This window comes from Fistularia commersonii, chromosome 6, assembly GCF_037954325.1.
Source record: "Fistularia commersonii isolate RoL2024-O1a breed Wild chromosome 6, RoL_Fcom_v1.0, whole genome shotgun sequence".
Taxonomy (NCBI): Eukaryota; Metazoa; Chordata; class Actinopteri; order Syngnathiformes; family Fistulariidae; genus Fistularia; species Fistularia commersonii.
The window spans coordinates 17,221,662-17,246,230 of NC_141289.1; the positions used below are offsets into that span (position 1 = coordinate 17,221,662).

Sequence of the window (24,569 nt, forward strand, 5' to 3'; positions counted from 1 at the left end):
GTGCATGTACAGCGAAGAAAAAAAAAGTGTCAGCTGTTAAAGACTAATGTAAAATAAACAAAAAAATAGTAAATTGATAGATATTTTAATTTGATTTAATTTAATTCAATTTAATTTAATTTAAATAAAATAAAATAAAATAAAATAAAATAAAATAAAATAAAATAAAATAAAATAAGATAAAATAAAATAAAATAAATATGTACGATTCGATTGGCACTGAAGATGTTTACCAAACTGGTATCCAGATGTGCATTTCTTTCACATGCGCTTTATCGCGCAGTGTTGACGCGCAGGTGGTTCCGAGTGATGGAATGCGCCCCGGCCCTTCCTCCCCTCTCCTCCTCCTCCTCCTCCTCTTCCTCCTCCTCTTCCTCCTCCTCTTCCTCCTCCTCCACCGTCTGTTAGTAGCGAGATTTGTAGCGTCAGTGTGGTTGCTGAGAGAACCTCCTCCGTGCGTGCGTGTACGCGTGCATGCGTGAGTGAAGAGTTGGGCTGCCATCGAAGCCCCGGCAGACAAAGACACCCTCTCCTCCTCCGGCTTTTCCTTATTTTATTTTATTTTTTTTTCCTCCCCTGTAATCCGTCAGATTAACGCAGCTCCGGATGAGACACCTCCTCGCTTCTCGCTCTCCCTCCCCGGAGCGCCTCCGTCCTCCCCCCGTCATTTCCCCGAACCGACACCGGTGATCTCCGCTCCGTCCCCGCCCGGAGGGCGGTGGGGAAAAGCCGGCCGGGCGCTGCTGAAACTCCCGGGGGGGGCGGGAAGCGAAGACCCGCGGGGGGGCACCAGGGGCGCGTCTCCGCTTGGCCATTTTGGAGGAGAGATTCAACTGAGTACGAGGGGTCGAACTACCTGTTAGCGGGCTGCGGGGCGCTGCGGGAGGCTGCGGGAGCGTTGCGGGAGTGCTGCTGCGCGGCTTCCGCACACCGACCGGCCGCGCCTGGCTGTCGCTCACCGATCGACACCTGCGGCTGCTCGGCCGCTCGGCGCAAGTTGGAGGCGGAGGTTGAGGGACGGAGGCTGGGGAAGGAGATGCGGAGTGACCCGTGGTGACCCCGTGGAAGAACTTCCAGTGCTGTAACGGGAAAGGGAAAAGAGGGTGAGCGGGGGATCTGGTGTGTGCGTGTGCGTTTTAACGCACGGAGATAGCGAAGGTTATGACCGCATCTCTTCACCTGGACCTCTGGCTGCTGCTGCTGCTGCTGCTGCTGGCCTGCTGGGAAAAAACGGCCATGGTGGAAGGAAGTGAGTCTGTTTGACCTTTTCTTTGCCTGCAAAAGTTACCAAACATTTGACTTGTTTTGTGAATTTTAAAAGCTGTGCTTCATATGAGATCCGCTACCTATAGTTACGATTAATCATGAGAGCAAATGGCACTAAAAAGGAAAATAAAAAGGTGAAATATATGATGTATATGCAACAAAATCACGGCGATATATTTATTGAGACAATCAGAACATAATGCTTTGGGAGCAGCGTGAGCTTTTTGCATGCTGTTAAATATTTAATTCATTAATATATTGAATTTGGGGTGAAATTTTTCTCAAAAGAAAACACATACGTGATAAAAGATCGCGTTCGGACCGTGTTTTACCAAAGAAAAAGGCAAGTTATTTCATTTTCTCACCGCAAAGGTGGCTCCGTCTGCATATCCTTGGATCTGCAGGTGGTCTAATCAATACAAGCCCCCTGCAGCACCACACGCTTCCCTCCTGCTGAGCCTCTAATTTTATATCAAGGAAATTCTTGGGCTTTTACAAACACTAATTATGTCAAACTCAAGGGGAATCTGTCTGTGATGAATTCAAAATGAAGTGAGAAACATTTAGAAAGTGCCCTTCCTCTCGACACATGCATGAACACACACGCGCACAGATGGCGGACACGGTGACACTGTCAGATAATGTGGCCTCGGATGGTTTTTAACAAGCGTAAAGGTTCGTTTTATCAAGGGCGCCGGTTTGACCTCGACCAGGTAACAGCCAACGGCGAATTCGTTTTGTTCTGCCGGATTTCTGCCGTTTTCCGCGGCCTGTGTTTTTCCGCATCCGGTGTCAGAACCTGCACGCCCGTCCTGAAGGAGGCCGTGGGATTTCAGACTGAACCGCATGAATCGAGGGGTTGGAGATGGAGCCAGACCCCGCTGGTACATCCCTTGCTTTACTGCTTTGACCGGGCACTTCCAAACTTTACTGCCGTTTCTCCGCAGTTTCTGGTGTTTAATGTCGCCACTTCGGATTTTGTGACTGAACTCAAGTCTAGAATGACTTCGAGTGATTTGTGACATCACAGATCCTTCTCGTAGCAACGCGGGGCTCCCTGTGGCTTTTGGAAATAATTGAGTATTTTATTAAAATATATTTTATTCTTAGTTCATTCATTTTTAAAATTTCATTTTAAATTGGAAGAGTCTGGCGATCTTATACCAAAATAAAATGTGTTAAACTATTTAGCGACTGCACACAAAGTGAGGACGGTATTTTTGGTTCACTGACCAAGGATAATATAAGTTCAATTTTTTTTTTTTTTTCGCTGATGTTGGATAATTTAAGTTTGACTTTTTTTTTTTCATAAATTCAAGAAGACATTGATTATTTTGCTTAAAAGTAACCATCAACCCAATCTCTTTTTCTTTTTTTTTCAGCATTCAAAATATTTTATTGCATGCAGAAATATAATTTAGTTTTCACTGCAGTTGTTCATTGATTTCAAAAAATGCAACATATATTTTGTGTATACATAGCGTAAAGGCAAAAAAATAAAATAAAACAAAATAAAAATAAATAACGTTACATACCATCTTCATTCATTTTTAAAATTTCATTTTAAATTGGAAGATTCTGGCGATCTTATACCAAAATAAAATGTGTTAAACTATTTTAGCGACTGCACACAAAGTGAGGACGGTATTTTTGGTTTGCTGACCAAGGATAATTTAAGTTTGACATTTTTTTTTCATAAATTCAAGAAGACATTGATTATTTTGCTTAAAAGTAACCTTCAACCCATTCTTTTTTTTTTTTTTTTCAGCATTCAAAATTTTTTTGTTGCATGCAGAAATATCATTTAGTTTTCACTGCAGTTGGTCATTGATTTCAAAAAATGCAACATATATTTTGTGTATACATAGCGTGAAGGTAAAAAAATAAAATAAAATAAAATAAAAATAAATAACATTACATACCATGTTCATTCATTTTTAATTTCAAAAGGGTCGTGTGGCTCCCGGAGTTTTCTTTACTATGTGGAAACGGGTCCAAATGGCTCTGAGTGATAAATGTCGCCGACCCCTGTCGTAGACCCTTAACATCATCCTGCCCCCTCTTCGACTTAATCCTCTCCCTCCTCTTCACTCTTTAACTCAGACTCTGAATTTGACATCATGCTTTCTCCCACACCCCTCTTTCACTTCATCCCCTGCTATTTTCACCATGTCTCACCATTATATTTTACTTAATCCATGCCTGTATTGTAAGAAATCCAAGATCCCTTTCATAACATCATCCTACAGCCAATTTCTGCTTTATCCTACACCCTTCCACTCCATCCTCTGCTCCTGTTTCACTGGGCTTTATATCTAATATCCTTTTTGTAATTCATCCTACGCCTTTCTTTTCCATCTTTCCATTTTGTCCTTTGCTCTTTTTGAAAATCACCCAGCAACCTTTGAGTACCTGATCCCATGCACTGCAATTTCTTTTGTATTTCATTGTATTACTCTTTTTTTTTTAGTCTTCATCCATGCACCCCCGTTATTCCTTCAAACGCCAGTTTTCGCTTCGATCCTCAGCCCTTTTTTTTCATTTTCTTTACTCTAATCAGCCTTTTTAGTATTTTTCAGGACTATTTTTCATCCCCATCTTGGTCCTTTTAGTCTTTTTTTTCTTTCATTATCCATACCCGCTTATCCAGCCCCACTGGTTGCATAGCCTATGCCAGCTGTTGTTGGGCGAGGGCTGGGGTTCATATAGAGACACGTAACCATTCACTCTCTCGTTCAGACGTGATTTACGGTCTTCATTACTTCAAAATGGCATGTTTTTCGATCGAGGAGCAAACCGGAGAACCCTGACTGGCAGAACTGGGAGAACATGCATACTTCTCACTGAAAGGATCAGCGTCAAAATTGATAAAGGGCCTTCCTGCCGCGAACCGCTGCACCGCCATACTGATTTGTTCCTTCCGTTCCAAAAAAAAACCCAACATATTTTTTTAAAAAAATTCAAATTTCATCTTCTCCCTGTTCACCTATCAGTTGGAGTTTAAAATTCTATTTTAAATATCCTGAATATCATTCGCCCAATGAAGCTGCCAAACACCAACATCTGTTCATACAAGGTCAAAAACTTATCTTCTTTGTGTTCAACCTTAAAAATATATGTTAAGGTTAAGAGAGAAGAGAGAAGAATGGGGATTATACACCTTTTAAATTTTTTTTTTTTCTCTGTATGGAAATAAGACGGTAGCTGTTCTGCACGGCAGTGATAGATGAACACAATTGTACAGGAGAGCAGCTCTCTGCTCTTCATCATTGCGAGCTTTAAGGACATGACAGCGGCGCTGCTTTACACAAACGTATCGCTGCTTCCCTTCGTCTGCTGGATCCGAGGCGAGTGGGTGGTTTGCTGTTCACTATTTATGCCTTTATATTTCGAGCAGAGAGAAACAGCTGCAGTAAAACTGCCAAAACCTGAATCGGATGTCTATCAGAAGATCAGAAAGTCGAAACGTCGCTCACTCTCTCGCTCTCTTTCTCTCTCTTTCTATCTGTCTGTCTGTCTATCTTTGTCCTGTTTAACTGAGCACCGCTGAAATTCACTTGCGCTTAGATAACCTGAATTGCTAGTCTGAAAAAACCTGATACAACACGTATGTAATAATAATGATAATAATAATAATAATAATAATAATAATAATACATTCTATTTAAGGTTCCTTCCTTGACGCTTGACAACATACGGAGATATACATAGAAACACAATACAGATTAAAAAAAAGAAAAGAAAAATGAAATAAAAACATTAAAAAGTGACTGGAGTGGAATATTATTAACTTCAGCCTCTTCTCTTATTGAAAGTATCCGTTGATTGACATCGCCACCCTCATTCTTCTAATGATGGTAATTATCGTAATCTGATACTTGTAGTTGAGTAAAAAACTATGCGACAAGTATAATTTCATAAAGTCATTATCTTATAAAGCGGAAAAATGAAAAAAGCCAAATTTAATGACAATAAACTCAATATGGTTGAAATCATTGAACGAAATAAAAAAAAAAGAAACACTTCCTTATGCAGTGAACTGCAAAGATTTACAAACTTGACCATTTTCTTTTTAATCGTAAAATTCACTCTCTATTTATTTTTTTTCCTCGTGAAATTACAACCTCATCAGGTTTTTTTTTTTCTCACAATATGGCCGTAATGCTTCAGACCTCTGGAGGATTTATCTAAAACCCATGGTTCCACCTGGCCTGAACACTAACAAGGGCTCATCTGTGTTTATGAGGGTCTGCATTGATTCAGCCACTCAAGTGTGGTTTTTAAATTCCCCCAACCGGTGTTCGCCTCCAACGCTGCTCACATAAAGAAGCTCCGTTTGCTTCACATTTACATTTACAGCTGCTCTCCCAGTCATTAATCATGCACTTTCCACCTTGCAGCATTTGATTTGACACCAGCCGCCTTATTGTGATTTTACATGCTGATTGGAAATATTCTCTTCATATCTGAACATGCATTAAATGGAAACCAAGCTTAGGTAGAAACAACCTGCAGGATTGACCGAGAGCCTTATTGCTGATTACAACCAACAGTTACGGAACTAAACCAAATACGCTTGTTTCCCATGTAAATTAAACTTAACTGGTGCAGAGAAAAGATGGTGCTGCAGAAAAAAAGCCATTTTTTGTGCCAATTCACATGGCGAGTGACCGTTCTTTATAAGACATCATTGGCATTTTGTCAGGATCTATTTTCTCTCCACTGAAGTTTACCCCCGACTGTGCTTGGAGTCTGGATTCTCTGGAATAAATGAGCCGTGCGGTGTGGATGACATTTTTAAGTACTCTAAACGCGGTGAAATAAAAGTTATCCAGCTCTGTTTTATTCAAGCAAAGGGGGTATTTAGAATGTTAGGATTGGTACAGCGGTTTGCCGCACAGCAAGAGGCTCCTGATTCACTTCTGTCGAGGTTCTTCGTGCAGGGACTTATCATGTTCCACCCGTCTCTTTCTAAAAACACGGTTCACTGTAGTTTTTGGTTTTACTGTAGCTTCCATATGTCAGTACATGTGATTGACAGTTTGTCAATTCAACAAAAAGTTAAAGCCAAACTAGAATGGAATATAATCAACTTCTTCTTCCTCTTCTCTTATTGCAAGTGTCTGTCGATCGCTATCTCCTTTGCTATCCTCGACATTAAACTTGCTGGCTGAATCTGTTTCCCACTACAGATTAATATGCAAATCTGCAAGAAAATACTAATGAAAGAAGGGAACCGCTGTCCGGGCTTTTCTACGTGAAGCCAAAAGACGGGTCTTTTCCATGACCTGCATACTAAACAATTCGGAGGGTCATTTAAATTCTTAGATTTTTGTATATGCACACACTGCTTGGCATTTGTGTGCATACATAAACAAAACACAGAACTTTAGAGAGAAAAAAAGTCTTTCATTCATTTTATTCATTTTATTTTTTCATCATTCTTTCATGTTACTTCTTAAAAATTATTATTATTTTTTTAATTTTATTATTTGACAGTTTCAAGGTAATTCAAATTAGTTTTCTTAGGACTCTTTTGGACATATTCAGATCATTTTTACATTCTTGTTAATCTTCCGAGGTAATGAGACATTCTTGCGGGGCCTTTTTTTTTTTTTCTATTTTAATTTTCAAACAGAATGTTTTCTTTTTTCTCCGAAATCCAGCTAGGTGTCACGCTGCTCAGCGATCGTATGCTTCAAATTTTTGGCACTCGCCTGATTCTACTGAAAACATATTTTTACCCCGGCGAAGTAATAAGGCTGGGATTTCAGATAGCCACAGAACAACTTTCCCTTGTAGCAGATTGTGAATGTTGCAAAGACTCACATAGCTCTTTTTATTTCGCTCCAACTGCGTGGAAAAGCTGACTCTAATGATCAGCGGCATCTTTATCAAGCTACCGGGATACGAGTGAGAGCAACTGTGCAACAGAGACACATTGTTGTGCTGTTATCTGGGCTGATTATGTAACCTTCCATAAGATAAACACGGGCGAAGCTTCATCCTCATGTGAACAAGCTGTCCTACATCCCCTGTAAACTTTGATCACATTCGCCCCCCTCAGATGACAGAAGTTGACATCTGCCCACATTAGACAGCTAATCTGACCTGGTTCCAATTAAAGCCTCCCGAAACGCTCGGGGTTGACGGTGAGAGGAGGTTGGGAGAGGAAGCTGCTAAAGACGACACGTGAGGTCTTCATTGAAATGGATGCATCCTGATTGTAATGCGGGGAAGGGTTTCTCCTCACATGGCTGCAGCTTTTAAACACTCATGTTTCCAAAGAGGCTCTTTTTGTATCACTTCAAAAACCGGGATGTTTCACAGAAAGAAAAGGAGAAAAAAAAACGTCCAGCTTTGTATGTTTATATTTTCCTAAAATATAGGTTTGAGATTTTTTAAGAAGTGTTTCCTTTTTTAATGAATATTGATTTAATTTAATTTAATTTAATTTAATTTAATTTAATTTAATTTAATTTAATTTAATTCAATTTAATTTAATTTAATTTAATTTATTCTTTACCTTATGGCTTTTCCCTTCAGGGGTCGCCACAGTGAATCAACCCTCTCCATCTCACCATTATTCTCTATATCCTCCTCTCTCACACCAACTAACTTCATACCCTCTTAAACTACGGCCGTAAATCTTCATCATTTAATTTAATTTCATTTCATTTTGTTAAATAACTTCTACTTCATTGTTTTCCATAATACCACTTGAAATGAAAATGCTACTCATAAAATAGCAAGAAATTAGACTGTGATTTATTTAATCAATAAATTACCTTGAAATTAATCAGATGTTACTCCCACCAAAATAATATCAATGATATAAATTGTTTTTATAAAGTCAAGGATTTTTTTAAAAACTAGAATTGAATAATTAAATAAAAACATTGAAAAAAACAAGTTATTAAAAAAAATAACAACTTACCTCAAAGCCCGAGGACCCAAGCTCTTATATGGTTTGCATTTTAAATTCATCTCTTCTGTTTTGGCTCATTAGGACCTGATAAATAATGAACAAAACAAAACAAAACAAAGCAAAAAAATTAATTATAATCCTTGGACATGATTTTAGCTTCGGGAGAATGACGTTAACATACGGGCACTCAGTCTGAATTTCAACTGAACACAAAAGAGTCCAAAATGTGATGTCAACACATGTGGATGCCAGGTCTCAGAAGTTTAAATTAGCGATATTGTAACTTTTTGTACAATATTATCTCAGGAAAAGACTTAGAAGAAAGGATAGTAAAGAACAGGGAAGGAAGAAAAGTTATCCGACTTGACATTTATCCAAGAATCATCAGTAACTTTCTGTCGACCCGCAGAAACTTACACGAGGTTAACATCATATCTGATCACAGAATCTCCTACCCTTTATGTAATGATTTACCCCTTCTGTTTCTCAATCAGCAAGCACACACACACACACACACTCACTGTCACACACATCGATCCGGCACAGAGAAAGCCATTAGCCAGATTAGGCTGTCTGGGTCTATCAGCAAACTGTTACTTCCCTGTGATTTACTCCCGCCTGTCCTGGTTGAGTCGTACGTCACAGACGACTGTTCGCCCGCAGGACGGATGTAAACAACACGTGTCACGAGGCATGTTTTTGTTTTTGTCGCTGACAGAGACACACTCATTATTGTTAAGAGGCTGCAGAGAGAGACACAGTTGCCCGGAATGTAAAATAACAAGTAGAGAATCGATGAGATTGTGGCTGCACAAGGGATCTAACTCATTTGTGTGTGTGTGTGTGTTCCTGTCAGTTCTTCATCTTAGAACATGCACATGTTGTAATTGTGCCAAAACACATGTAGTATTTTAATTTTATAGCCACTTGTCAAAGTGCCACCTCTAGAAGAGAACAGTCCACGTGTTTCCTCCACACTGCACCTGCACGGGTCTCACTGCAGTCAGATTTTCTGTTTCCACGCAAGGATGGGGAAAATATTCGAAAGTCTTCATTCGTCATCTCACTTCTTCTTCTCTATCTCTGTCCTACATAGCGATCCCTCGTCATCAAATACCAGACTGGAAAGTGGGTGGGATTTGAAGCTGCAGTTTTGATGGAGAACTCATGACAGCCCTCAAATCTTTGACTGGTTTAAAAAAAAAAAAAGAGAGGATGCTTGATGTTTTGCTAGTTTTAATGCCGTAATGTTTGGTTTAGATCAGGGGTTGGCAACTCGCGGCTCTTTGATCGCTCTGATGCGCTGGCTCCCTGTGGCTTTTGAAAATAACTAATGAGTATTTAATTAAAATTTTTATTTTAGTTTGTTCATTTTTAAAATGTAATTTTAAATTGGAAGATTCTAGTGATCTTGCAACATCTAAATAAAACATGTTCAAATATTTTTGTCGCTTTTAATACGCAGAGAGAGGACGGCATTTTTGGTTCACTGCCGATGGATAATTTTTATTTTATAAATACACGGACTCAAATAGGCATCGTATATTTTGCTTCAAAGCAGCCTTCAACCCAATTTTTTTTTTTTCGGAGTTCAAAATGTTTTGTTGCATGCATAAATGTAATTTCATTTTCTCTGCAGCTGTTCGTTGATTTAAAAAAAAAAAAAAGCATAAATGCAAAAATAAATGATTTATATGCCGTGTTAATTCATTTTAAATTTGAAAAGGGTTGTGTGGCTCCCGGTGTTTTCTTCAGTGTGGGGGAACGGTCCAAATGGCTCTTTGAGTGGTCCCCTGGTTTAGATGAATCGATAGAAATGCAGTTGATATCATCAGTGACGCTGCATTCTGGGCCTCAGAGACACCTCAGATCTAATCTAGCAACTTCCCCTATGTTTTATTTTACATTTGTACTTGCTGTTGTAGATGTACTCGGATTTACTTGTGAATTTTTGGCCATTTTTCAGTTGTTTTTTTTTTTAATTTCATTCAGTTACCATGCTTCTCTTCTCCCAATTTCAATCGGATGGGCTGGCACCCTCTATTTATTGAGAATACGCTTGAAATCTTCTCTTCCGAGAAAGCTTTTAGTTAGCACTAAGCCAGACCCCGGTTAGGCTGCCAAAGGCTTACTCTGCTGAGGGATATCCCATGATGCACTGCTCTCTTTCCTCTGACTCTGTCAAACTCATTTTTATGCGGGGCCGCATACGGCTTAATTTGATGTCAAGTAAAATCATTGTGTAATTACCTGGAAGTAACACTAAGTTGAATTTTTCCCTTGTTTTAGTGTAAAGGAGAACAGGTCAATTGTAAAAAATCTTTATATGTAATGAACTGTTCCTCTAAAAAATACATGACGAACAACCTGTAATTCATGAAGAAAAGTAACCACACGATGCCTCAGTTCTCGATGCATTTTGTTGTATTTTTCGCCATGGCGAGTCTCATAGTGGCAGCAAAACTTATTGCATCCACACCAAGCATACAGGTTTCTTATTAACCTCAACAAATAAATAAGAAGGGGTCAATTTTTCTTGGAAAACCCTAAACTCGATGTCCACTTTGTCTCTTTTTTTGACAACGACATCTTGCTGATGAGGAAAAACAGATTTCTAATAGTAAGTAAAAATGCTATTTTCAGACCTGCTATACTATTTTCACAGCCATCTGCTGTACATTGTGCCATGTTGCTAACATTGACTAAAACACTGAGCCCCTAGCAGAAAATATAAGAACTGCATTTTTATTTGAAAAAAGTAGTTCATGATTTTTATGTATTTTTCAAATTGTAGATTTATTCCACAGGCCAGATTGGACCCCCTGGCGGGCCACTATTGGCCCGCGGGCCATACGTTTGACACCCCTGCCCTATGTTTCCTGCACTTATGCACTCTTTTCATCTATGCGAGATAGAAACCTCATACCTGCCCTCCAAGTCCCTGGGTTCTCTCATTTAGCAAGTTCCCAGGGGGCGTGGGTCTATTGACTGCAATGGACTTGCTCGGCGACCTTCAGTCTTATTTCTTTTGTGGATATTAAAGCTATTAATCTATCATTTCGGCTATTGCCGTGTAACGGTTAGTGCTACTGTTACAAGTGAAAGATCGTTGCTCCTGTCCCTCCCAACCCTCACCGCCCCCTCCCTCTCTTATACGCTCTGGCTTTCTATTGCTTCTACCCCAATCGGTTGAGGCAGAAGGCTGCCCACACTGAGCATGTTTTTTTTCCATCCAAGATTGGATGGATCCAACAAGTTGCCACTCTCAACATTAGGCGATGTTGGGTCATTTTAAAAAGAGTGGTCCAGACCTGCTCTGCAAAGTACAGCTGACTTTTAGGACAATATTTTTGATGGTAGGGTATTTTCTGCAAACCTTTTTTTTTTCTCTGAATCATTTGTGCAGATATGTATCAATAGAGCTTAAGCTTGAGCTGTGAATGTGCTCTGGGCGGTTGAACATTAGACTCCTTCTGCATCACACATGTTGCACACTGATGATTAAATTACCCTGCAGCCATTTTGATACAATGCCCAGTCTGTCCTTGAAGGAAACAAAAAAAACAACCCAGATTCAGACCTGGATTTTAAGGTGTCGATAACAAAACCAGACCTCTGTGCCACCTTACATTTAACAGAAGGAGCAGAGGGAGGTGGCGGGTCACAGGGTTGTAGAAGACAACAAACAGCTGCCACCACGGGAACAAAGCTCAGCTGTCAGCATTTCACTCAGCTTCACAATTCCACTGCTGGTTCATACATCACCGAGCAGCAGGTCCAACATATTGATCAGATCGGGTGACTCCGTGTGAATGTTCCACATCTCTCAAGTCAGCTGGCGGATCGCCGCTTGAATGTGGAAAAGGCTGAAAATCAAAAGGGAAAAAGACAAAAACAGCTGAGACTCAAGGTGATGTTAACCCGTCCTTTTAACCATGCAGAAACTGACTTGGAGGCATCTCTACCTACTGAATTTTTATTTTTGCATATATATATTTTATATACTGTAATTTCCAGACTATAAGCTCCTACTTTTATCACACACTTTGAACACTGCTGCATAAACAATGGTGCGGATAATTTATGGATTTATAGGGGCTAACAAGATTCGTGCCGCTAAAACATTTAGCCTTGTCGCATCGGACCAATGAAATTACCGTGAAATTTTGAGACTGTTCAATCCCGACACCGAAGAAGACGACTTTAACGGTTTTAATGCACAGGAGGAAGACAAAGGTAGCGATTAGTGGGACAAAGCGGGGACAGAAGATGGATTGACTTTTTCTTGTTATTTATGATTACTCTTTTTCATCAGCTGTGTTACAGGCACTGTTCAGAAAAAAAGCATTTCCAGTATGTATTTAATTAAAAATTGAAAAAAAAAAAAAAAAAGTTTCAATCTAACATCATTCTGTATAAGTATCTCATGTTACAATGTGGACACCTATATGTACACATATATTTATTTTGTTATTTTTTTAGCAGGTGCAGCTTATATTCAGGTGCGCTGAGAAATTTACGGTATAAATTTTTTATATATATCAAGATAGACTTTCACTAACTCCATAGATGCATAAGAAGACAGGTTATCAGTGAAAAAATCTCGTCAGCCACCTTGTAGGTGGATACAATCGTAGTTTCTGGAGGGAAAGCTAACGCTGCTAGCCTCGGAGTTCAGCAGCTGCAGCTATTGGCTACCAGGGAAAGAATGCAATTTTATAATTGGTTGGGACTGGCTGATGTCACAATGACACCTCACACATTAGGATGTATGAAAAATGTGCTCAATATAACACTAAGATGTAGAAGGTCATCAAAACTGTTGCAACAGTATTTCAGTTAATCAGTCTCACTTTTTTTTTTAACCAACCGTACACTGCACGCTCTGGATTTTTAATTTCGATTCCATGCCAATATGCTGTATGTTAAACAATTTTCTGGTGTTTTGTCTTCGCAAGGTCTTTTATTCTCTCTGGAAAGACCTTGCTTTGCTCTTCCATTTCTTCCTCTGTCTCCAGAGACTCTCAGTGTGCGAAGGCCGACTGGATTTGCGCAAAACCCACACAATCGAAAGCCCCTCGACAAAGAATGAATGAATGAATGAATGAAAGAAACTTCACGGGGGCTCGAAACTTATCGGCGCATTGAATTTGTGAAAAATCACTGAAACTCTCGAGGTTTATTTATTTGTTTATTTAATTTCATATTCTAATTTATTTCTTGTTTTTGGCGTCTGGTGTACTTCCCGGTCGTCACTTTGTACTCTGGTACATAAATCTTGAATATACCGGAGCTTCGGACCCGAAAGGGCTCTAAATCTGTCTTAAAATGTTCTACAAATTATGAATGAGCATAAATATGTAATCTGCACAAACTGCCCTAAAGGATGAAGGGCAGACGAGGGCGAGCGGACGCTTGTGAATGTGTGTTTGCATGTGTGTGTACGTATATATATGTGTGTGTGTGTGTGTGTGCACTCTTACCTCCACCAGTACCGATATATTTCATAGTCTAATTAATCAGTTTCCACACCTCCCTTTACCCCATTTCTGCCTTCCATCACCGATTTCTCTCCCTCACCCTCAGCCCACTCATTCATCTGTCCATCCATCTATCCATCTGCACAACTAAATATGCGGTTCATCTGACTTTCACTTAAAAATTGAAATCCGAAAAAGTCTCAAGCCTTCTCTTGATTTCGTCTCCAGATAATTGCTCTCCTCCCCGTTGCCTCCCCGTGACTCATTCATCCCGACCGTACTCCTGTTGCCTTTCCCTCCCTCATCTCCATCTCTTCCTCCTGACTCTATCTCATTCTGCTCTCCTGGAGTGTATAATGTAATTGCAAGAAGTCGTGTGTGTGTGTGTGTGTGTGTGTGTGTGACTGTTGCCGTGCCAGATGAAAGCGGTATGGGGTTTAGCTGCTGTATCGTGATGGGAGTTGGGGGTGGGGGGGGGATTCTGTCACTGGCTCAGACATGGGAAAAGGGATTTGTGTGTTTCTCTCGACTTTGTGTGAGTGTGTTTGACTGTATGGATCAGACTGGAGAGAGAGAGAGAGAGAAAGAGAGAGAGAAAGATAGGTGGAAGGTGTTTTGTCTTGTGATTTCACTGCCAACGATATTGGTTCAGTTTAACTTTTTGCCCAATTACCTAAAAGGTTGTCATGAAACTGATCCAAGAGTGAGTCTTCTTCTTCTTCTTTTGACTTTTCCCTTCAGGGGTCGCCACAGCGAATCAACTTTCTCCGTCTAACTCTATTGTCTGTATCCTCCTCTCCCACACCAACTACCTTCTTATCCTCTCTCACTACATCCATAAATCTTCTCTTTGGTCTTCCTCCAGACCTCCAATGCCAGTATCTGTCTACCAATATATTCACTATCCAGCCATCTCAGTCTGGCTTCTTTGACCTTCTCTCCAAAACATCTAACATGTGCTGTTCCTCTGATAGACTCATCCCTGATCCTATCCATCCTGGTCACTCCCAAAGAGAACCTCAACATCTTCATCTCTGCAACCTCTAGTTCTGCCTCCTGTCTTTTCGTCGTTGTAACACTTTCCAGTCCGTACAGCATCGCTGGTCTCACCACTGTCTTGTACGCCTTTCCTTTTATTCTGGCCGAAAGTCTTCTATCACATAGTACCCCTGACACTTTTCTCCACCCATTCCAACCTGCTTGGACCCGTCTCTTCACCTCTTTTCCGCACTTTCCGTTGCTCTGGACTGTCGACCCCAAGTATTTGAAATCCTCCAACTTCTTGATCTCCACTCCTTGTAGCCTCACCGTTCTACCCGAGTTCCTCTCGTTCACACACATATATTCTGTCTTGCTGAGACTAACTTTCATTCCACTGATCCAAGAGTGAGTGTCAGACACAAAAAAATTAAAGTCTACTTAAAAAACATGTCGATCAGACTCATTTTAGAGAGAAAATTCAGGCTAACAAACAAATATTACAGGGTTTTGAGCACCATGGTGAAAGTTATGGATAGTTTATGAGACTTGGGAGAAGTCATAATTAAAAAGGAATAAAAGGAGAATTAAAGTTCTGGATAATTCAATTTCCTCCAGATATCCATCCAAGGCTGACCCTGTGCCCCTGTTCCCCCCCTGTAATAAAGAATTATGATCCTGGTGGTGTATATATATCTGTCATAAAGATTGCTTGACAGAGTGATAAATACCCTGAGTCATGCAGATGAACAGCATTTTTCTCATTTCGAATCACAAGGGCTCAGCTGTTGCCAAATGTTTTATAATTTCTTGTCAATTTTTTGACAGATACAGTGACATTTTTAGTTCAATAAAAATATTATAAAAAAAAAAGAAAAAAAACTTGACTCAAATATATTAACACAAACAAAAAAACTTAAGCTTCATTTTACATTACTTTCTACATATTCAGCACACATGGTGATGTCGTTTTTTTTTTTTTTCTCTTTTGTTCCCTCGTGATAAAAGTATTATTGTCGTACCAGCGAGGCACTCAAGAAGCATGTTAATTTGCTTAGCGTATTCTTTCGACAAACACTGAATGTCACTAAGGAGAGACAAGGTGGAGACTCCCAGCCTTAGTAAACCCCAGAATGCACCCCAGTGGCCGGACAGATTAGCAAGAAGCCAATTTGCTTTTTCTTCCCAACTGGAAAACCTCCCGCCTCCACGCCGCTTTCACGCTCCCGTTCCCTTCGCTGACATGAGATGATGCAACTTTGTAATCCTTCCCTGTAGTCTACCAGATGGCATGCTGGGGAATGTAGGGTTGGGGGTAAAATGAGGCAGCTCGGGGATTGATAATCAGTGTGTGATGAAAAAGAAGTTTGAAAGTGCTTCTGAGGGTGGCGGGCTCGCTGATGAGTACTCACCGCCTCCTCCTCCGATGAGCTGTCTTCCCGCAAGTCCGATGGGGCTGAAGGGCCGACAGCTGCTGGCCTATGGCGAGGACGTTTGCCGCTGTTCTTGAGGGAGGGCTGGTCCAGATGTTGCTGGTGGATCCCCCAGATGAGGCTGTGATACCAAAATTAGAATACATTACATTGCAGACATTTGGCAGACGCGTTTATCCAAAGCGACTCACAAGAAGTGCAATTCAGTCACCGAAGATCGGAAGTACCGGTAGTCGGAAGTCAGAAGTGACCGCTCAACCAAATATCCATCTCTGAACCTTATACATATATACATTAATTTCATCGTTCATTTGATTTTATTCTATTGGAGGCTTGGAGGTTGGAGGCTTAGTGCGATTGGAAGGGTAACGCTTGGTGAAGAGGTATGTTTTCAGCTCACGGCGAAAGACGGGCAGCATCCCTGCAGTTCTGACCTTTTTTTTGGAGTTTGTTACACCACTGAGGAGCCGAGACTGAGAAGAGCCGAGACCGGTTCCATCGGCAGCCGGGGGCCCTAAGTGATGGGATGGATGGTTGCCCAGAGGTGGCAGATCGGAGGGGACGGGTAGGGACTTCTGGCTTGGTCATAAACTCGAGATAAGACGGGGCTGTCCCATTCACTGCCCGGTTGGCAAAGCACCAGGGACTTGAACTTGAAGCAGGCAACTACCGGGAGCCAGTGAAGGGACATAAGAAGGGGAGTTGTGTGGGAGAATTTGGAACAGTTGAACACCAGGCAGGCTGCCGCTTTCTGAATAAGCTCCAGAGGCCTGTTGGTCACCGCTGGGGCACTGGCAAAGAGGGAGTTGCAGTTGTCCAAACAAGAAATGACTAGAGCCTGGATGAGTATGTGTCGAGCCGGAACCCAGGATCCTTCGTCTTGGCCCTCCTGATCTGCGAGGTACTGGCAACCTCTACCACGTCGGCGGGGGCAGATGTTGCAACTCACCTCATTAGCAAGTCCCCTGTCAACGAAGCGAGGGGGAGGTTGGAGAGGCGCAGCAGGCACCAGCGGACTCTTGTGGACAGATTTGCCCTTCGATACATGGAAGTTGGGATGAACTCATGGAACGAGGGAGGGCTAGTCAAACCGCTGCTGGCTTGATGACCTCCTGGACCAACTGTCTTGGGGTTGATCCTGAGAGGGAGGTTCTGGGTGTCCTGGCGCATTGGCTCACAGAATAGGGTGGCTCTGTCTTTGGCCCTGGTGCGGGGACAAAGGCAAATGAAGCCTGGACAGAAGGGCGTCAGACTTATTTCTCTTGGCAGGCGAAAAGAGGGGGCCGGTACCCACACATGCATCGGAATGGTGAAAGGCTGGTGCGGGAGCCAGTCAGGGTGTTGTGGGCATATTCTTGCGACTAGGACAGAGGGTGATTGTGTCTGTACACCTCCCATTTCAGTGCAATCTGGCCAGACATGGATTCAGCAACACCTCCTCCTCCGCAGAACCAATTCCAGACTCGATAATGCGCTCAGACACCGCTAGCTACGATTGGGAAAAGATTGCTTCAGATGCCGGACGAGCTGCGGAGACCAGCGCCGACACCTTCGCTGTCCTCTCGCCCAGATGAAGCAGCTGATGTCTGCAGGCCCTTCTACTGTACCAGTTCCCTCACTGCAGCCTCCCACTTTGACTCTGCCCAGGATGGTCTCAGAGCCTCAGATCTGAGCTCCAGAGCAGTTTTTGGAGAATCCTGAGCTCCGCATGCCATTCCTGAGTACCCGCTCCTTGCTTTTCATCCTGAAAACCTCATGTTTGCCGCCAAATAAGCCAGGGTTGCGGATGGCAAAGCAAAGCACTCCTCGTGGGAGAGGAAAAGTCCTGCATGTGCATCATTTCAGGCCTTCTCTGAGGAGCTGCGAAAAGTTTCTGGGATGGGAGCCTTCGACCCTGATGCCACCTGTGACCTGCTCTCTTTGTGACAGTCAGTTAGAGGCTGACTCCCGGACCAGTGCTCGCCAGAGCAGCTGGAACGCCGCAGCTCTGTGCGATGCCTTCATGCATGCCCTTGCTGTTTATATTATACATGAACTTGCCTCCTTCCCCACCCCCCCTTACTGCCGACACTTGATGAAGTCATAGAATTTTCCGTCTGGTTGGACCTCCGTCTCCAAGCACGAAAAAGAGAAAAGAGACAGGACGTCCCTGGTCGCTTTGGCTCGGCACGTTGGCCGGGTTCCCCCACCTGGTTCCGGCTCCTCTTCTCCGGCTGCAAGCGATGGCGCAGTTGGGTCGCATTTAGCTTACTCAGTAAGAACGAGGGCGTCACCATGTTGAGCCGCATTTTGTAATAACAGTGCATTTTGTAATAAACGTCCAAAATGTAATAACTTTTTCATTTCATTTTGTAATAAAGCCGCATTTTGTAATAAACTGCCGCATTTTGTAATAAACTGCCCCAACGCATTTTGTAATAAATTTTGCCGCATTATGTAATAAGTTATTACATATTGAGAAGATTATTACAAAATGCACTTGCAACTTTTTTATTTTCTAGGAAATGTAATAACATGGCGCATTATGCAATAACAATTCTAAAGCATAAGTTTGTTAATTGTATTTTATTTTACTTAAAAGTATTTGTAAAAGCTAGGCCTATTATTAGTATCACTGTATTAGCCTAGTAGCAGTACTTAGCAATTACTATCAGTACACTATTCAAAGGTTGCATTAACAGAGAATATTCTATAAATTCCATGTTTCCTAGAGAATAAAAAAGTTGCAAGTGCATTTTGTAATAATCTTCTCAAAATGTAATAACTTATTACATAATGCGGCAAAATTTATTTCAAAATGCGTTGGGGCAGTTTATTACAAAATGCGGCAGTTTATTACAAAATGAAATGAAAAAGTTATTACATTTTGGACGTTTATCACAAAATGCACTGTTATTACAAAATGCGGCTCAACACACCAAAAGGAGAGTCGATGGGCGATGGTGAGTTTAGGCGTGCATCCAGGTGAGGTGAATAAGATGAGGTGGGTGAGCCTCACAGAATGAAGGTGCAGAAGCGAGAAAAACAGAGAAACAAATCATGACACTCTGCTTTAACAAGGAGGCTTTTGCGTCAGAGACATATTTCAATAAATGAATGACCTCCATCCAGCCTGACAGTGAGGCTTTGCAGTTAAAGAAGTTGTGAATAGAGATGGTAGAAATGTTGAACCCCCCCAAAAAGAAGAAGAAATTAAAGTTATGCATATCCCGATTTCTATTTTTACATCGGTTTGACTGCACTGAATGATGTTGATGACATTTGTTGCTCTTTTGTTGGTAATTTCCTGCATATGTATATATTATTTATTATTTCACAGTTACCGCTTCTTTAAAAAATACATCACTTCCAAAACCGTTTTTCTATTTATTTTTATCTTCCAGTAACAGCTCGGGCTAATTAATTGATTTGTTTTTTTTGAAAATCCTCTTGCAACATCATTATCAGTGTCCTGAACTGTTGCAGCAGACTCCCCCCTGCTTTTGTTTTTATGAGCCCTGTGCTTGGCAACACACACACACACACACACACACACACACACACACACACAGACAGCCAATACACACAGACAAGCACCTCCAGTGGGCACATATTAATTGCTTTCTGCAGCCAGAGAAAGTGATGAGAAATACAGAGCTATTCTCGTCGTCCACCACAGACGAAGAAGCTCCAGTCATCGAGAATAAAAACTGCCATTCATCCTTCTGTCTTTCTTAACTCAAAATCTTTCATTCTTTCTTTTGTTTTTTTCGGTTTTATTTTAATTTTACCCTGTATTGCATGAGAGCCCGGTCTTGTTCTATAACGCTTCCTTTTTTCTCTCTTTCTTTCTTTCAGTTCTTCCCCATCCCTCCTCCCTTTTCCATGTAGTTTGTCCCTAAAGAACATAAAAAAAGTAGTTTTCCCTCTATTTTTGTTCACTTTCTACTCAGTGAGCTATTGATGTGACAATCCTCACACTAGGTTAGCAAACACTTCAAATTTGCCATCATTGTCTGATGATCCCACAGAGAGTCATTGCTTGGGACCTATCACTCAATAACTGCCGCCTGTGTCTGCTACTCCGTTCGCAATCTTACATTTCTACACTTTAGATATTTATCGGAAACTCTAATGGATGATGACTCACCAGGAATCGGAGCGTCACCTCAGTATTCTCAAGGACACTGATGGATAAAAACACATGACGGGGAAAGTGATGTGTTCAGGACGTCCCGTCAGCAGGACGACATTTAAATACTGGCAGGGGAACTCAGCTGTTAGAAAGACATGGAAGAAAGATGATTCAGCAAAGTTTGTTCTCACTGGCACATAAACTCAAAGGATATCATTTGTTGCATATATCCCAATTCCTCATTCACTTGTGGTGTTAGTTAGCTAGTTAGTTATTTCAAACCTAGATTGACTTTGGAGGTCATCGGAGGTTTGAAATGTTGGCACATAATTATGGCTTGAACCAAAGAGAGTGAAGAAGAATAGCAAAAAGAAATGAATGAACAAATTTATAGCTTATTCTAATACCCTATTGTATTTTCTATATTTCAGCAAAGGAAATGTTGTAGTTCTAAGGTAAAAATAAAATTAAATAGATAAACAGAGAAAAAATAATAACAAATAAAATAAAAAATAAATAAAATTAAATATATATGATATAATTCACCTATCTTTTTTTAGGAAAAATAATGTCGAGGGAGTACTTTGAGAAATTAAAAGAAAATCAAAAAAGAAAAAAAAAAATGAATCAACAAATTTATAGCAATTTCTAATACCCTATTGTATTTTCTATATTTCAGCAAAGGAAACGTTGTAGTTCTAAGGTAAAAATAAAATTAAATAATAAACAGAGAAAAAATAATAACAAATAAAATAAAAAATAAATAAAATAAAACATATATGATATAATTCACCTATTTTTTTAGGAAAAATAATGTCGAGGGAGTACTTTGAGAAATTAAAAGAAAATCAAAAAAGAAAAAAAAAATGAATGAACAAATTTATAGCAATTTCTAATACCCTATTGTATTTTCTATATTTCAGCAAAGGAAACGTTGTAGTTCTAAGGTAAAAATAAAATTAAATAATAAACAGAGAAAAAATAATAACAAATAAAATAAAAAATAAATAAAATAAAATATATATGATATAATTCACCTATTTTTTTAGGAAAAATAATGTCGAGGGAGTACTTTGAGAAATTAAAAGAAAATCAAAAAAGAAAAAAAAAATGAATGAACAAATTTATAGCAATTTCTAATACCCTATTGTATTTTCTATATTTCAGCAAAGGAAACGTTGTAGTTCTAAGGTAAAAATAAAATTAAATAATAAACAGAGAAAAAATAATAACAAATAAAATAAAAAATAAATAAAATAAAATATATATGATATAATTCACCTATTTTTTTAGGAAAAATAATGTCGAGGGAGTACTTTGAGAAATTAAAAGAAAATCAAAAAAGATGATAAAAAGAGAAAGGTCTTATTTCAGTCTCCTTGGGTTGGTCTGTCTGTGTATGCGCTTGCTGTTTGTGCCTGTGACATAATGTTGTCTGCTTTGATGATGAGTGTATCTTTGGCAGCTGCTTCACTTCAGATGCCCAGTGGTATTACTTTTTGCACCCACCACACTCAGACAGAGGCCAAAGGTCAAAGGGGACGTGTCCTTCCTCTCACAGATGTGTGTTCACACTGCTGTTCGCTGGAAACTATTGCGCATTCATTCTTACCTTGAACAGCGGCTTCAAGCTGCAGCTGCAGGCCGTTTGGACCGGATTGTCTCTCTGTATGCAGATGATGTCACGATTCTACTGCCCATGGGTGTTACATTCTGTATCTCTATATTTGCTGCTGTTTGATACCCATTTCAACCAAGCTGTTTCAACCAGACTGTAAACTAAATTGATTAAAAGCCACCTCGCAGAGCGTTGCGCAAACTTGTGCCAAATCAACCCTGCAACTTTCATATTGAGCTACTTCGGGTCGAAGAAGGAACGAAAGAGAAGATTTATGGATGGTGTTAAAAACGACATGAAGTTAAAGGACATGGAGGTTGGAGCAACCGAAAAGAAAGAAAATGTTGCACAGACTAAAAGGAATGGACAGTTATTCTTATTTGAGGAAATGTTTAAATGCCCTTTTGACCAATAAAATATTTTGTTTGCAACTGAAATCACTGTAAATAATCAGTATCATGAAAGCTTTTGTTGTCTTTCCTACCTGAGGCTATCCAACTTTTTAATTCCTCTTCTCTCAGCCGAAGGGAATATTCAAATCTTTGTACTTTTTAAGACCTTAAAACACTTTATAGCCTTAACTTTGACACTTTATATTTTATTTGTATTTCTTATTCTCCCTCCTTCCTACTATTATCTATTATTGTTATGTTTTACTTGAAACTCTGGCACAACAATTTCCTTCGGGATAAATAAAGTTGTTCTTATTGTTATTCTTATTCCTAAAATACATAAACCAGCTGCTTAGCAAAATCAATAGCAGCATGTTGAGGTTTGTTTTGCACCTGGAACATTAACCCTGTGCTCTCCGTCTGGCGTTTGTTGTCGTGAATCGACCGTGTCCGGGGCAACCTTCAATAGGTGTTTGATAAGAAAAAAAAAACACTGTGTAACAGCACAAAGATAATTCCAAGAACTAACTAGCGCGTGGGTTTAATACGACCCCGATTTGAATCAGCTACTAATCATCTACGAGACAGGATGCAGGCATATATGCAATGAGCAAAAGTGCTCCCTTGATTGAGAGCTAATTTGACTCATTATCATCTTGTCCCGCTTTATCATGCTGCCTTCAAAATGATTCAAGGGATGTGAGCGGATCTGCCAGGGGATCGTTTCTGATGCTTTATTTTAGTCCTCCAGAAGAACTGTGTCCCATCGTCATACCCCTACCATTTCTTTAGTTTATTTTTAGCCTCACCGACTTTTCTAATGAGGATTTTGTATTTTGAGTTCTGTAAACATCACATGTCCCCGTGCTTAGCACTGACATTTTGTCCTCATATGATCAATATATTTCACTCCTGCATCTGGTATTATAAGTAACCGACATCGACTATTGCACAAACAGCAGCGAACGCTCTGACGCAGATTCTGAAACCGAGGCAGATGAGATGCTCATCTACTTCTGGAATGTAAACTTTGTTTTTTATGTTTGTGGTTTTTGATGCATCCACATTAAAAACAAACAATACAAATCTAACCATGTTGTAGCATCGTCTCACTTCTGAGAAAGTGGGACGCTGTGGAGGTTTGCAGGGGGAGTTGGGGGGGGGGTGACTGCAGCAGAAATAAAAACTTTAGCGCAACTTTGATGATAAATCAAAATGAACCCTTATAATTCAACCTACTTTTTTCAGTAAAACCTATTTAATATTGGTAATAGTAAGAGGACATAACTTATATTTGGCTCCCATTTCTTGGAGGACCCAGATATACTCTGATGGAGTCCTGTGTGGACTGGAAGACCGTGATATCTTGCAAATATTTGGACATTTATATCCAATCATTCACAAACTGTACGCCAGAAAATCCACTTATTGGAAGAGAAAATTGAAAGAATTAACAAAAAGCAATTTAGACTCGCTGATAAACTTTAAGCGTGGGGACAGAAGGTTAAAACATTAGTGAACCTGCAACGACTAAATAAATCCATTTTATTTATCTTCTTTTATTGCATATAAAGTGCTATGTATAATTAATGGAGCTAGAGTATCCTTATAAAGGGAGTAGCTCTCAAATGTGGGGATGAGTTGTGTGTTCCTGAGACTGACTGGAGGGAAGATGTGCATTATTTAAGGAAAGCATTTTAATGTTTTAATTTTCTTGAGACAAATAAAGCCTAAATAAAGTTTTTCTCAGTAGCTATAGTTACAAAACAGGCTATGATTTCTGTGCTGATTATTTAACTTTTTTTTTTTTTTTTAATTCAGTTTATGGCAACAATATCATTGTCACTCCTTTGGATGAATGATTATTTATTATTGATGATGATTTCATCTTTTGATCTGCATTTTGTTGTCACTGATGAAAACTATCATATTTTGCAAAATAAATACATGCAGGACGATTTAAGTCAGAAAAGGAGTTGACTGATTAAAACCTATGACTCATGACTTTATCTTGTTGCTTTGTTTGTGAAACCATAAACATATGATTATTAAGACTTTGTGTTTTTTTAAGTTTACAGAGCTGCGGAAACTTGAACAAATAGATACAGACATCTGCTTATCCAAGATATATTTTTACAGAGAACCCCTTGCTCAGTCGGTATAATGGGCGTCCCTCCGATTCGAAAGTTGGTGGTTTGATTCCCGATTCTCCTTGTCTGCATGTCAAGGTGTTCTTGGGCAAGACTCTTAACCCCAAATTATTCCCGCAGGCCTGGTTAGCGCCTTGTGTGACATCTCCACTGCCGTATGCGTGTGTGTGTGTGTGTGTGTGTGTGTGTGAGAATGCTGTCCAATGTAAG

The 24,569-nt window shown here is 40.1% G+C and overlaps 1 protein-coding gene across 1 annotated transcript in view; it reads left to right on the top strand.

Annotated features, from left to right (window-relative positions):
• The first annotated feature begins 416 nt into the window (after positions 1-416).
• The window catches only part of LOC147233539 (fibronectin type III domain-containing protein 4-like), a 42,114-nt gene continuing 17,961 nt past the window's right edge, over positions 417-24,569 (top strand). Inside the window, exon 1 of the mRNA XM_086148452.1 lies at positions 417-1,249. Coding sequence (XP_086004578.1) covers positions 1,162-1,249 — 88 coding nt within the window. The 5' untranslated portion in view covers positions 417-1,161. The remainder of the gene's footprint in view (positions 1,250-24,569) is intronic.